General features: G+C 37.7%; 3 protein-coding genes across 3 annotated transcripts in view; all 3 read left to right on the top strand.

The window, feature by feature from the left end:
• Positions 1–2048: 2048 nt before the first annotated feature.
• Positions 2049–5016, top strand: LOC6584377 (pyruvate dehydrogenase E1 component subunit alpha, mitochondrial). The gene is made up of 5 exons (XM_002009997.4): positions 2049–2161; positions 2438–2506; positions 3364–3928; positions 3994–4316; positions 4376–5016. The coding sequence occupies exons 1-5, from the start codon at positions 2102–2104 to the stop codon at positions 4556–4558; spliced, it is 1200 nt and encodes a 399-aa protein (XP_002010033.1). The 5' UTR covers positions 2049–2101; the 3' UTR covers positions 4559–5016.
• A 95-nt stretch (positions 5017–5111) lies between these two features.
• LOC6584376 (pyruvate dehydrogenase E1 component subunit alpha, mitochondrial) lies at positions 5112–7956 on the top strand. Its single transcript, XM_002009996.4, has 2 exons — positions 5112–5623; positions 6390–7956. Exons 1-2 carry the CDS (start codon positions 5465–5467, stop codon positions 7755–7757), a joined length of 1527 nt encoding a protein of 508 aa, XP_002010032.2. The 5' UTR covers positions 5112–5464; the 3' UTR covers positions 7758–7956.
• Positions 7957–9314: 1358 nt separating this feature from the next.
• Positions 9315–12731, top strand: part of LOC6584375 — a 36001-nt gene continuing 32584 nt past the window's right edge. Inside the window, exons 1-2 of the mRNA XM_015161302.3 lie at positions 9315–9398; positions 10511–10668. The gene's annotated coding sequence lies outside the window, so the exon portion shown is untranslated. The remainder of the gene's footprint in view (positions 9399–10510; positions 10669–12731) is intronic.

Raw genomic sequence — 12731 nt, 5'->3', positions numbered from 1 at the left:
TACAAATACGAAAAAAAAAAGAAAAAAAAAAAAATAAAATAAAAAACGAAAAAGTCGCGGAAAATAGAAAAAGGAAATAAATAAAGTATACTAATAAAAAAAAAGCTTAAGCTAAAGCAAAGCAAAAAAAAAAAAAAAAAAAAAGAAATACCAAATAAATAAATACATACAAAAATACATACGTAATTTCCTACTCACACAGCAAGAGAATAAACATAAATACCAATACCAATACCTATGTCGACGTTATGCAGCACTCACACACATAAACAGTGACACACATACACAAACACGAGCGAAACGATTGCCGTTACTTTTTTGTACACTGCACCACAAATTTGCTATATATTTACGTTTTAGACTTTTTGCTGCACGTTTTCACACACACAAACAACTACTATTTATGGCTAACGGTAAGAAATACACACACACACACACACACACACACACACAAAGTAACCAAAAGTAGAGAAACTATATACACACACATGCATACACATGTATGCATGTACGTGTGTGTGTGTTTCTCTTGCATGGACTCTATACATATACATATTAAAACCCACTCCTACAAACACAAGAGAACTTCTTATAAGTGTTTATATATACAATACATATATAAAGAAATGCAAAACAAAAATGCAAGCATCATTTTTTTTGTCATAATGCAAAATACTTGGGCATTAAAATAAAAAAAAAAAAAAAAAAAAACAAATCTATATATATATATACATATATATGTATTTAAATACATATATATATGAATACAATTTTTGATGTAAAACTTCAATGGAAACGGAACAAAACAAAAGAAAGGAAAATAAATAAGAAAATTGATGTGAATTGAGTGAAAAAAATATCTAAAGTAAATTGAAAAAAGTTGATTTTTGTAGAGAAATTGAGCGATTGTTTTGAACATTTGAATTTACGCATTTGATTTTGGTTTGGCTTCAATTACAACTGCAAAATATTTAAATTCTCAATTTCCTCTGATTTATGTTCAATCAATTCGCAAACTGAAAGATTCGAGCTGAAATTACTAGAATTTGTTAAAAACTAGAAATAGTTTAGTTTAGCACACTTAACTTTAGTTTCGTAAAAGTTCTCAATAATTTACGTATTTACTTTTAGTATTTTTTTAAAGTTCAATTTATTCTACTTGAAAATCTGTGTACTTTTAGTTCAATTGTGTGCATAAGTTTTTTTTATAAGAACTAGAAAATTATTATATGATGAAGGTGCAGAAATGGAATATTTAAAAGTATATATATATACGAATAAGAAGACAAGTGAAAGAAAAACAAAAAATAAACAGAAACAAAAACCAAATGAGATCTTTAATGTGAAATAAAAGTACTTCTTGAAGACAATGTATTTTATTTATTCTGGGCGAATTTCAGGTAATGAGAACGAGTCGATGGTCATCGTAAAAGTTGACAAACTTTGAAATAGCTTACAATTACCGTTGGCTTTTGCTTTTTTAAATCAAATGAAGCTTTAAGTTTTCAAATTGTTTAAATACTTATGCTAAGGTGACCATACTTTTTATATTTTCTGATATATTTATTTGGTATTATTTGGCAGACATTTATATTGTCATTGAGCATTGAAGTTTTGAATTTTTAACAGTTTTTCCACGATAGCCTCAAGTTTATTTGGTATAATTTGTAGCACTTTTTGTCATGTGGGCAATTTAATTGTATATTTTTTATCCACTGACAATTAACCTTTTCTTTTGGAGCTTTTAAAAGCTGCATTAAATATAATACCAAATCAAAAATTATTTACAGTATATTTTTTCTAAATGTTCGTTATCTGTGAGTTTATTTAGTATATTTTGAAATACATTTTGCTATGGGGAAAATTAGGCCACAAATGTCTTAGTCTTTGGCCATTAAAAATTCATATTTTGAATATAAGCTAATAAGCTTTTGAAAGCTTTACAAAAATATACCAAATATATATAGTATTTACAGTATCTTTTTTCAAAATGTGGCATATTTAGCATCATTTGGTATTCAAATTAGCGTATTTTTTGTAGCCATTGACCAGCAGCTGTTACGCGAACGAGAGAGAATAGTCGAAAACGAAAGCCGTGAAAATGTTGCGTACGTTGTCGCGCGTTAGTGAATTGCCAATTATTGTTAAGCAATTGCAAAAAGTACGTAACTGTAATGCAGCCGTTGCTGTCACTAACAAAACTATTGTAACTGTCACTAATACGAAGCAACACCAACAACAACAACAACAACAACAACAGCAACATACAAAGCAAACCAACAGAAGCAGCAGAAGTTACAGTGACAACAACAATAACAGGAGCAACTACAACAGCAATGTTAACAGCAGCAACAACATTGGACGACAACAACATAAAAACCACCTAAGATTTGACAGCAGACGCAGTTATTCATCGTCATTTTTCGGTTTATTCCAGAATGCAGCACAGGCCGGTGTCGCAAAGACCAATAATTATGCCACCGAAGCGACCGTGCAAGTGAATCGAGTGAGTATTTTAAGGCAGCAGTAACAATCACCCACCCACCCCACATCACCAACGAATCGAGTTCTAGCAAGCAGAAAGAAATTGCCGATTACATAATGTATGCTGGTGTGTGTCTGTGTGTGCGTGTGTGCGTCCGTCTGTCCATTAGTGTATGACCTGATTGCGCAGTGTTGCATTTGCGCGTTGTCGATTAGTTAGTTGCATTGCCGGCGCCAAGGTCATTGACTAACACAGTCTTGCGGGCAGCGCGTGACCGACGTCGGCAGCGGCAGCGGCAGCCACAGCGACAGCATGAGCACAACACGCACTTTCTTATCAGAATGCGGCTGTTGTTGCTGCTGCTGCACCAACACTAACAACTGATTGAAAGGTTATGCAAATATTCAATGTAATATATAATATTACTATAGTAAAAATCCACAAGGAAATCAAATTAAAATCAGAGACAGTTTATCAACACAAAAATAACATACTTTGCATGCATGAGTATTAAATGAAGAATGTGCTAAAAAATACCTCGTTTTAGTAAAAATATCAACATACGCATAGCAGTGTGTGTCAAATGTGTGCGATGCATTTTTCATTCAAATTGTTGGCAAATTGTAAAAGTAATTACTTGCTAAAGCTTTGATTTGAAGCGAAATTAATTTCCTAAATAATAGCGCAATTTTAATTCATGAAAATGCCTTTAGCTTACGTCTTAAAATGTGCTATAAAATCCCTGTAAATCAAAAATGTAACGTTTGCTTAGCAAACAATATGCAGCTGTCTCCCTTACACTCATGTTGTTTCATATGCTCGCTCACTCACACGTTTTATTTGCATATTCCTCTCTCTATCGCTGTCGTGTGCAATAGCCCTTTAAGCTGCATCGCCTGGAAGAAGGTCCGGAGACGACAGTGAAGCTAACAAAGGATGAGGCGCTCAAATACTACACACAGATGCAGACGATTCGGCGCATCGAGACGGCTGCTGGCAATCTGTACAAGGAGAAGATCATTCGCGGCTTCTGCCACTTGTATTCCGGCCAGGAGGCCTGTGCGGTGGGCATGAAGGCGGCAATGCGCGACGTGGATAACATTATATCGGCTTATCGTGTGCACGGCTGGACATATTTGATGGGCGTGCCGCCGCTGGGCGTGCTCGGCGAGCTGACGGGCGTCCAGAGCGGTTGTGCGCGCGGCAAGGGCGGCTCCATGCACATGTACTGCCCGAATTTCTTTGGCGGCAACGGCATCGTCGGCGCCCAAGTGCCCCTCGGCGCTGGTGTCGCCCTCGCCTGCAAATACAAGGGCAACGGCGGCATGTGCCTGGCTCTTTACGGCGACGGTGCTGCCAATCAGGGCCAGGTCTTCGAGGCCTACAACATGGCCTATCTGTGGAAGCTGCCCGTTATCTTTGTCTGTGAGAACAACAACTATGGTATGTGAGCAGTTTAAAAATACGGCTTATCCGTACCTATCTAACTAATCTAACGTTCACAACAGGCATGGGCACCAGCGCGGAGCGCGCCTCCTGCAATACGGATTACTATACGCGCGGCGATGCTCTGCCCGGCATCTGGGTGGATGGCATGGATGTGCTGGCCGTGCGCAGTGCCACAGAGTTCGCCATCAAGTATGTGAACGAGCAAGGACCGTTGGTAATGGAGACGAACACCTATCGGTATTCGGGCCATTCCATGTCCGATCCCGGCACATCGTATCGCACACGCGAGGAGATCCAGGAGGTGCGCCAGAAACGTGATCCCATTACCTCCTTCAAGGAGCTGTGCATTGAATTGGGTCTGATTACCACCGATGAAGTCAAGGTTAAAGCGACTGCAATCTCTACATGGAATACCATTATTGACAGATTTCTATATTGCAGGCGATTGATCTGAAGGTGCGCAAGGAAGTGGATGAAGCCACTGCTCAGGCCAAGAACGGCACCGAATTGCCCGTTAGCCATTTGTGGACCGATGTATACTCCAACAATTTGGAGCCCAAGCTGCGTGGCACCAACGGCTACGACATAGATCACATCCAGGAGCGAAAGGGTGTAAATCATTAGGAGGTTAAGGAGCAACGATTCTTTAGCACCACACACACACACACACACACACACACGTGCATACATAAAGCAAGCGAAATCTCTAGATCATAAGCCCAAAGTTGATGTTAGAAAAATTTTGTTTTCCAAATAGTTAAAATCCATTGCGTATACTATACGATTTTATACAACTATGCGCATATATTGTGAATGATGCGTGCGATTGTGAATGCAATATAATATTTCGTATAGCCTTAAATACAGACACACACATACATACAAGTTCAAAGACACGCAAAGACAACGTAGTTAACCACGAATTATTCACACCCTGCCCACTCCCATACACACTCAACCACACAACATGGGCCAGTCAGTGGCAACAGCAATGGCAACGGATATTAATTATATGAACGTGTTCAATTTGGTTAAAGCGAGGTGTAAATTGTTGAAATATAAATTAACTACATACATACGTATCAAATATGTGTTGAGCTCTGTGAACTATGTACGGCAGTGTGAGATGACAAGAATACGGGAGACTGAATCTCGTAGGAGCAAATCATAGATAACATGGCGAGAGTTGAGCGATATGTGTATAAGAGCAAGAGATCGAAATGTTATTTGAAAGTCGAGTGGGGTCGTAAAGTCGTAAACCTAGAACACATTGAAGCATTAATCGGTAATTCTAAAATTATTTTTGTATTCTTTAGATTCTTTTGGCATTTTATTTTTGACTTTCTGTAAGACTTATTTTCAATGCGGCATTACCTTAAAATTTAGTATAAAATTCGTAATTTCCTAGGCCTTTCGACGAATACGTTATTAATATCTTCAAATTGAATAGTCTATATCCAGAGCATTGTGGGGTCCGACCAATAAAAACCTCAGCGCTTACAGTTTTTTTTTTAACGAACATTCTTTAATATGATGTCAACAGCTAAGCGGGTCTGTAAGAGCCGTCGATATTTATTGCAAATCCAATTGCTCTATAATTTAACTGGCGGTAAAAGGTGTTCGCCCTTGGGGATCTGGTGGCGGCCTCGACGTTTTAGTTCGGGCTGTTCAACGCTGACGCTGAAGAACGTAAGTCATGAGAGAAACAAGCTGAGAGAGGAAAATCGGGGTGTAGGGAGAGCGGACGAGCGAGAGAGAGAGAGATATAGAGAAATGTAGACTGAGAGAAAGACGGGTTGAGAGCGAGAAAGGCATAGTGAGAGTGTGACCAGAAGACATTCAGAGAAGTAGAGGAATCGAGAGATAGGGAAAGAGAGACGTAAAGAGCGCGAGAAACAGTGAGTGATACAAGAGAGAGAGAGAGAGAGCGAGACCGATAAGATGACCTAATTGTAGATAGAGAAATGAGGAGAGAGAGAGAGAGGATATATAGAGAGATAGAGAGAGTGGGAAAGAAAGATAATTAGATATAGAGCGAAATACAGCGATAGAGATTGAGATGAATATAAAGAGAATGAGTTAGACTGAAAGTGTTAGTGTGAGAGAGATGGAGAGAAAGCGAAAGGTATACAGTGCAAAGCGCGAGAGAGAGGGAGAGAGGCACAGAAGAAATAGCTAGATAGCGAGAATGAGATAGATCACTCAGAATGGATATAATAAACCAAAAGAAGAAATGAGATCTAAAAAGTGATTTGAAGAGAGATTGAGTATACCAAATAACGTAAAAGTAGTGTGTGATCAAGTCCATTATAACTCGAGAGAAAGAGAGAAACAGAAAGAACAAGAGCTAGAGAGGGAGAGGGAGAGGGAGGGGAAGGGACAGCTACAGCTAGATTTTCACCTTAGAGCAGATTGTGCAGCTATCAATATCGATTCATTGTATATCTCTGACTAGACTTTCAAGTGCTATGAGCTGGAGAAGGGACCGCCCATGGACGTGGAATTGTCACGTGAGGACGCATTGAAAATGTACACGCAGATGGTGGAGGTGCGTCGAATCGAGGTGGTTTGCAATAATATGTATAAGGCGAAGCATATTCGGGGCTTTTGCCATCTGTACAATGGCCAGGAGGCGGTGGCCGTCGGCATGTGCGCGGTGCTGCAGAAAAAGGATAGCGTAATAACGGCATATCGTGCCCATGCCTGGACCTACCTGATGGGCGTCTCGGCATACGGATTAATTGCCGAACTGGTCGGCGTTAAGACCGGCTGCAGCCGTGGTAAAGGCGGCTCGATGCACACCTACGGCGACAACTTTTACGGTGGCAATGGCATAGTTGGGGCCCAAGTGCCGCTGGGCGCCGGAATCGCGCTGGCGCATCGCTATAAGGGCGATGGCGGTGTCTGTGTGGCACTCTATGGCGATGGTGCGAGCAACCAGGGCCAGGTGTTCGAGGCGTACAACATGGCCAAGCTGTGGGGCCTGCCCTGCATATTTGTCTGCGAGAATAATCAGTACGGCATGGGCACCAGCATCGATCGGCATGCGGCCCTTACCGACTTCTATATGCGCGGCCAGTATATACCCGGCCTCTGGGTCGACGGCAACCAGGTGCTGGCCGTGCGCAGTGCCACGCAGTTTGCCGTCGATCATGCGAGGAACTGTGGCCCGATTGTGCTGGAGATGAACACGTACCGTTATGAGGGTCACTCAATGTCCGATCCGGGTACGGCATACCGGTCGCGTAATGAGGTGAAAACGATACGCTCCAAACGGGATCCCATCGAAAGCTTCCGCAAGCAAATCCTTCAACTCTGCTTGGCCGACGAGGAGGAGCTGAAGAAGATCGATGCCAAAGTGCGCAAAGATCTCCAGGCGATCTCCAAGAAGATATTGGCCGATCGCGAGGTGGGCTTGGATGAGCTGGCTGCCGATATCTATTCGAAGAATCTGGAGCCCAGTATACGTGGCGTCTCCGGCTTCAATCTGAAGCACAAAAACGTTGCGGACGTCTGCTTTGGCAAGTCGAGGCGTACGCCTGCCAGCGAGATAAAGGATGTGCCCATTGGCGATGCGGCGTTTGCAGCGGCGCAGAAGAAGGCCAGCGAAGAGAGCAAGGCCAGGAAAGCGGCGGCAGCGGCTGCGAAGGGCAAAGATGGCAAGGATGGCAAGGATGGAAAGGATGGCAAGCCACCTAGCGATGATAAGGGCGAAGATAAAGATGCTGAGCCAAAGGATGCAAAAGCCGCTGAACCACCCAAAGCAGCCGCCCCACCAAAAGCACCTGCCCCACCAAAAAGCGGGGACAAACCGAAATCCTAAACTGAAGCCACAAATAAAAATTAAAACCGAAAAACCACAAAAAAAAAAAAATTACAGAAAAAAAACAACCATATTTTTGCAAAAAACACCAAAAGAGAAAGAGATCTATCAAAATTTCTATGGACAACGATCTTTTGATTCTGCTCTATAATCGTAATAAATTTGAGCTTTAGGAAGCTCCAGAGCTTTATGCTTTTTATATTTGATAACAATATAATTGAAAGGCGAAGTAAAGTCTTGTCGGCTTGTTCAACAGCTTTCACTGTTAGGGATCATTAGGTCTGAGCCTTGAGCTTTGAGCTTTTGATATTGTCTGTGCTGTGAAGCTTTGCCCAGGCCAGTGGGTGCCTTAAGATCTTTAAAGCTTTTGGCGTTTGGTTATTAGTATTTTATGTTTGTGAAGAGCTTTTCACGTTGAGCTGCTTTCGGGCAGCTGCTGTATGAGGAAGTGACTAAAGGGTTAAAGCTTTAAGGAATTCCAGTTGGTGACAGCTTTTGTCTGTAAGCGAGCTTTATGAGGGCGCCTTCTATGCAGTGTTGCCAGATTAGCTATTTAATAGCATTTTTAGCTATTTTTGAACCCTAAATGCTATGAAAATTTGGAAAATGCTATTAGCTATAAATTTAGCTATTTTACAAACGAATATTTTGAATTTGATTTTAGTATTTAAAGCAAAAAAAAAAAAAACATTTTTCGATTAAGTCCCAAATTGTACGTAATGATCTGCGCGGTACTACCACCACGACTTTGTCGTACTTATACCATCACTAGTTGTGAATTTATACCATCGCTAATTCTTCTTGCGCAGCAATGGCAAATGCTGCCATGATTATACCGTGCCTTCCAAATATTTAAAAATGATTCCAGTTAATCAAAAATATAATTCTGATGATGATTTGGATGTGGACCAAATTGTAACATTATTAAATAACATTTAAAAATAAAATTTAAAGTAAATGCATAATGCATAAAGGTTTCAGCTATTTTGTAAGCTATTTTAAAATTTGTTTAGCTATTTTCAGCTATTTTTTAGAGACGATTTTGCTATTTTTATGTCTCAAAACCTGGCAACACTGCTTCTATGTGGACCTTTTCGCTTTTTAAACAAACAGCGGCTAGCAAGCTTTTTGCTTAGCTTCACATAACTGCATGTCTCTGGATAGACTGCAGTCTAGTCAAATGCATTGTCAGTGATTTGGAGCTTAGAGCTTTTGTCGCACACCTGTTGTGGGTGCTTTGCATTGATTTAGCTTCATTGCTTCAGTCACCCTTGCACAGATACCCTCTAGAGCTTTTAGCTATGCTTTTTACCTTACTCTCTCTCCCCCTCACTTCCCCTCTCACACTCCATCTCCGTCGCTCTTCAATCGTTGCTCACAATTACCGCAAATCGAGTGCGACGCGTTTCATTCATTTATCAAGCTGTTAAATGGGCAGCGCTGTACCCACGCGCTCGCTGTCCGCGCAGCCCAGAGCAGCCGCCCCTAGGCAGCGGCACCCAGCCAGAGCACCCCAGCTCGCCCGCACCTGTGTGCCGCCGGCCAGGGCCTTCGATCTGTTAAGATCTGTTATTCAGTCTCATCGCGATGCTCTGGCGTTGATCTTCACGTGCGCTGCGACGGAATTCGTGCTGCTTGCTGGTCGAACATCTCATTTAATAATTTATTTATTTATTTATTTGTACATTTTCATTCCTACCTTTTTTTTTTTGCTTTTGGTTTTTGTTATATTTTATTTATTTTTTTTTTTTATTAAGCCACGTGCTGCGTGGGCATTGAAGATTGCGCGAACGCCGAATGTTTTCAATATGTTTAATAATAAACGAACGTTTCACATTTGATTATTGTTGGCAGTAGTTCATTTGCCGAATAATGCAAACATAAATCAAAAAATATTTCCATTAGCCCAGCTTGGATTTTATAAACTGCCAATTTATTTGTTTACCAACCATTTTTGATTCAATGTAGAAAATTAATTTCTATTACATACATGTTTTTTTTTATTAAAAAAAAAATTCTTGTTGTTATAAAATTTTTATAATATAGATAAAATAAATATTATTTTAAAAAATATTAAAGCTAATTAATTTTGTTGTTACAAATATTTACATTCTTGTACATATTTAAATAATTTTGTTAATAAAAATATATACTAACATTTTTAAAATAATTTTTTTCAATAAATTGTTTTTGAAAAGTATTTTGTAATAATTAAAAACAATATTACAAATATATAATTTGTAGTCTTTAAAATTTTATAAGTTTTAAACTTTTTGTTTATAAATTTGTTAAGAGAAATCTTTTAACAACATTTTTTTCTTTATAATATAAATATATATAAAAATTTTTTAAAATTATATTTCAGGCAATTATTTAAATTAAAAACAAATATTTTTTAAAATAATTTTTCTATGTTTTTAAAGCATAGTTGCATTCAAAAGCTTTTTTCATTTGTTGAAAGTGTGAAACGTTCGTCGTGCTTGGCAAAATATATGTGGAATATTTCAGTTTATATTTTGATGTTTGTTTTTTTTTTTTTTTCAAGAATATTTGATTTATTAAATGAGAATTTGCGCCGCGTGTGAATAGTTGCATTACAAAATGTGCTAAGCTTCTGCTTAAAAACAGTGTGCCAGAGATAAAAGAAAAAAATGAAAATATTTGTGAAAATGTTGAAACAAAAAAACGAAAACGAAAAACAAAAATGTATTTAAATATTTTTTTTGGACTTTTTTTTTGTCGCATATTTTTAGCCAAAAAGTTAAAGTTTTCGCGTCTGCAATGAATACGCATATGAAAGATATATCTATATGTTGGACTTTGTGTGTTTTAATAATATTCGCTATATGAAAAAAATCTTTGTTTTGTTTTTGTGCTGGTTTTTTGTTTTGTGAGCAACAAATAATTCAAGGTAATAACATTTGCCATGCATAATTCAAAAATTATTATTTCTATTTTTCTATCCGCATGCTGGGCAATTAAAGTTGAAGTCAAGTGCTTGGACGTTAGATGTATATGGATGTATGTGTATAGGTATACATATATACGAATATCTGTAAAGGCATTTATATATACAGGTGTGCGTCTGTCGAGTGACACACTTGAGCGACAGCTAAGAGCAGCAGAGCATGTGCTTCTGGGCATGCTCTACAGAAGACTCTATACACATATATCGAGTACATATATATATATATATTTAAATATATATACATATATATGTGTCTAATATACATATACATATATATGCCTTAGCATACTCAGAAAACTCTCAGCGCTTGTGCGAGCGCAGCTGATCGGCATTTTTTCGGTATTTCCGCTACATTTGCATAGTCGAAATTTGAAAGACCTAGAGAGAGAGAGAGAGAGAGAGAGAGAGAGAGAGAGAGAGAGAGAGAGGGGACAAATCTGTGAGATACATATATATATATATATATATATATATATATATATATATATATATATATATATATATATATATATATATATATATATATATATATATATATATGTATATATATATATATGATGTGTATACACACATCTTAGTCTGCGTAGTCCATTAAAATAATGCTAAGGAGCCGCAACAATTTGCTGCGCCGAGTTCCATTTCATTTCAATTGATATTGTAATTCATATGTTGAGCAAACACTTTGACAATTTCTTCAACACATTTCGTATGCGGCCGCAGTAGCCCTGAGCCACTCTCATCTCGAATAAGATATTATATCTAAATTTAGATTTCAATTTCAATTAATTCAACGGTCTGCGTGCATGTCGTGCCTCTGTTAATCAAATGACATAATCTATATTTAATTAATATCACAACTAGCAGTAGTTGAATCTGTTGATTGAGGAACATAAATTTGTTGATTTTATTATAATGTAGCAATAACGAATAAGTTTATTTGCTTTAAGCATTGGGCAGTTGCCAGAAGACTTTAGATACTTGGCTAAAATGATAGATGATAAATAATAAATAAAATGATAAAATAGATATGTAAAGGTCTCATGGGATATTAGAGACTTGAGAAATAGTTATTGTCTACTAATGATCTCTGGTTCTTGATACTAGGTATGGGCTCAAGCTCAGGTTCAAGCTAACTTTTCATATAAGCAATGTTTTTTGATTTCAACTAGAATAAATTAGGCATAGTAGAACAAATCTAGAACCTTTGTATCAAGCTAAAAAATAAAATTTAGTTAGTCAATATTGAATAAAAATAAACTAAAGTTGTTGAATATAAATATATGAAAATATCAATATATCGATATTTTTAAAGTTGCATATCAAATCTCATATTGATATTTATTCAAAACCTAAAATATCATCGATGCGATATTTTAAAAATATTCGACAACCATAAACCCATTCTGAGCATGCGAACCCCTTGGTTTCTTTCTGTTATCATCTTTTTTATTTTTATTAAAAAAATAGTGAGTCTTATAGCTTCTATCACAAAACTTAAAATATCTTTAAAACGCAAGTGTCATATACACATAAGATAAAGCTAAGCTCACTTTAGGAAAGATATTTTTCAGTTCTAGGCAAGCATATAAACTCTATAAAACTGCACTTTATATAAGCAAAAGCATTATGGAAGTTATGAACCAGTAAAAGTGGTTTTAATATAATTTTTAATGGGCTCCCATGGCGTATACGCAACGTGCTGAACAGCATGCCATGAAGTAGGCATATGCATGTTAAAATGTATGTATGTGTAACATATGTATCATATGTACACAAACAGACAAACGCACACACACACGCACACGCACACATCTATGCATAGCCCAGAGACACACTTTAATGCTTTCAATTTCAACGAGCATAATTGGAGAGGCAAGTGTAGACGATTGGGTAAGCCAAGGAAACGCTAAGTGACAGCTAATCCGGCAACTAATAAATACATATATACACACACACACATACACACACACATAAACACATGCATATATACGTATATATATAGAATC

Source organism: Drosophila mojavensis, unplaced genomic scaffold (genome assembly GCF_018153725.1).
Source record: "Drosophila mojavensis isolate 15081-1352.22 unplaced genomic scaffold, ASM1815372v1 contig_136, whole genome shotgun sequence".
Lineage (NCBI taxonomy): Eukaryota > Metazoa > Arthropoda > Insecta > Diptera > Drosophilidae > Drosophila > Drosophila mojavensis.
This window is presented reverse-complemented; position numbering and strand designations above follow the sequence as displayed.

Excerpts from the sequence above, each read along its gene's own strand:
- LOC6584377 (XM_002009997.4), top strand. The coding sequence starts at position 2,102 with ATGTTGCGTACGTTGTCGCGCGTTAGTGAATTGCCAATTATTGTTAAG. Across the intron at positions 2,507-3,363 it reads CGACCGTGCAAGTGAATCGA|CCCTTTAAGCTGCATCGCCT; the intron begins GTGAGTATTTTA and ends CGTGTGCAATAG. Across the intron at positions 3,929-3,993 it reads CTGTGAGAACAACAACTATG|GCATGGGCACCAGCGCGGAG; the intron begins GTATGTGAGCAG and ends CGTTCACAACAG.
- LOC6584376 (XM_002009996.4), top strand. The coding sequence starts at position 5,465 with ATGATGTCAACAGCTAAGCGGGTCTGTAAGAGCCGTCGATATTTATTG. Across the intron at positions 5,624-6,389 it reads CAACGCTGACGCTGAAGAAC|ACTTTCAAGTGCTATGAGCT; the intron begins GTAAGTCATGAG and ends ATCTCTGACTAG.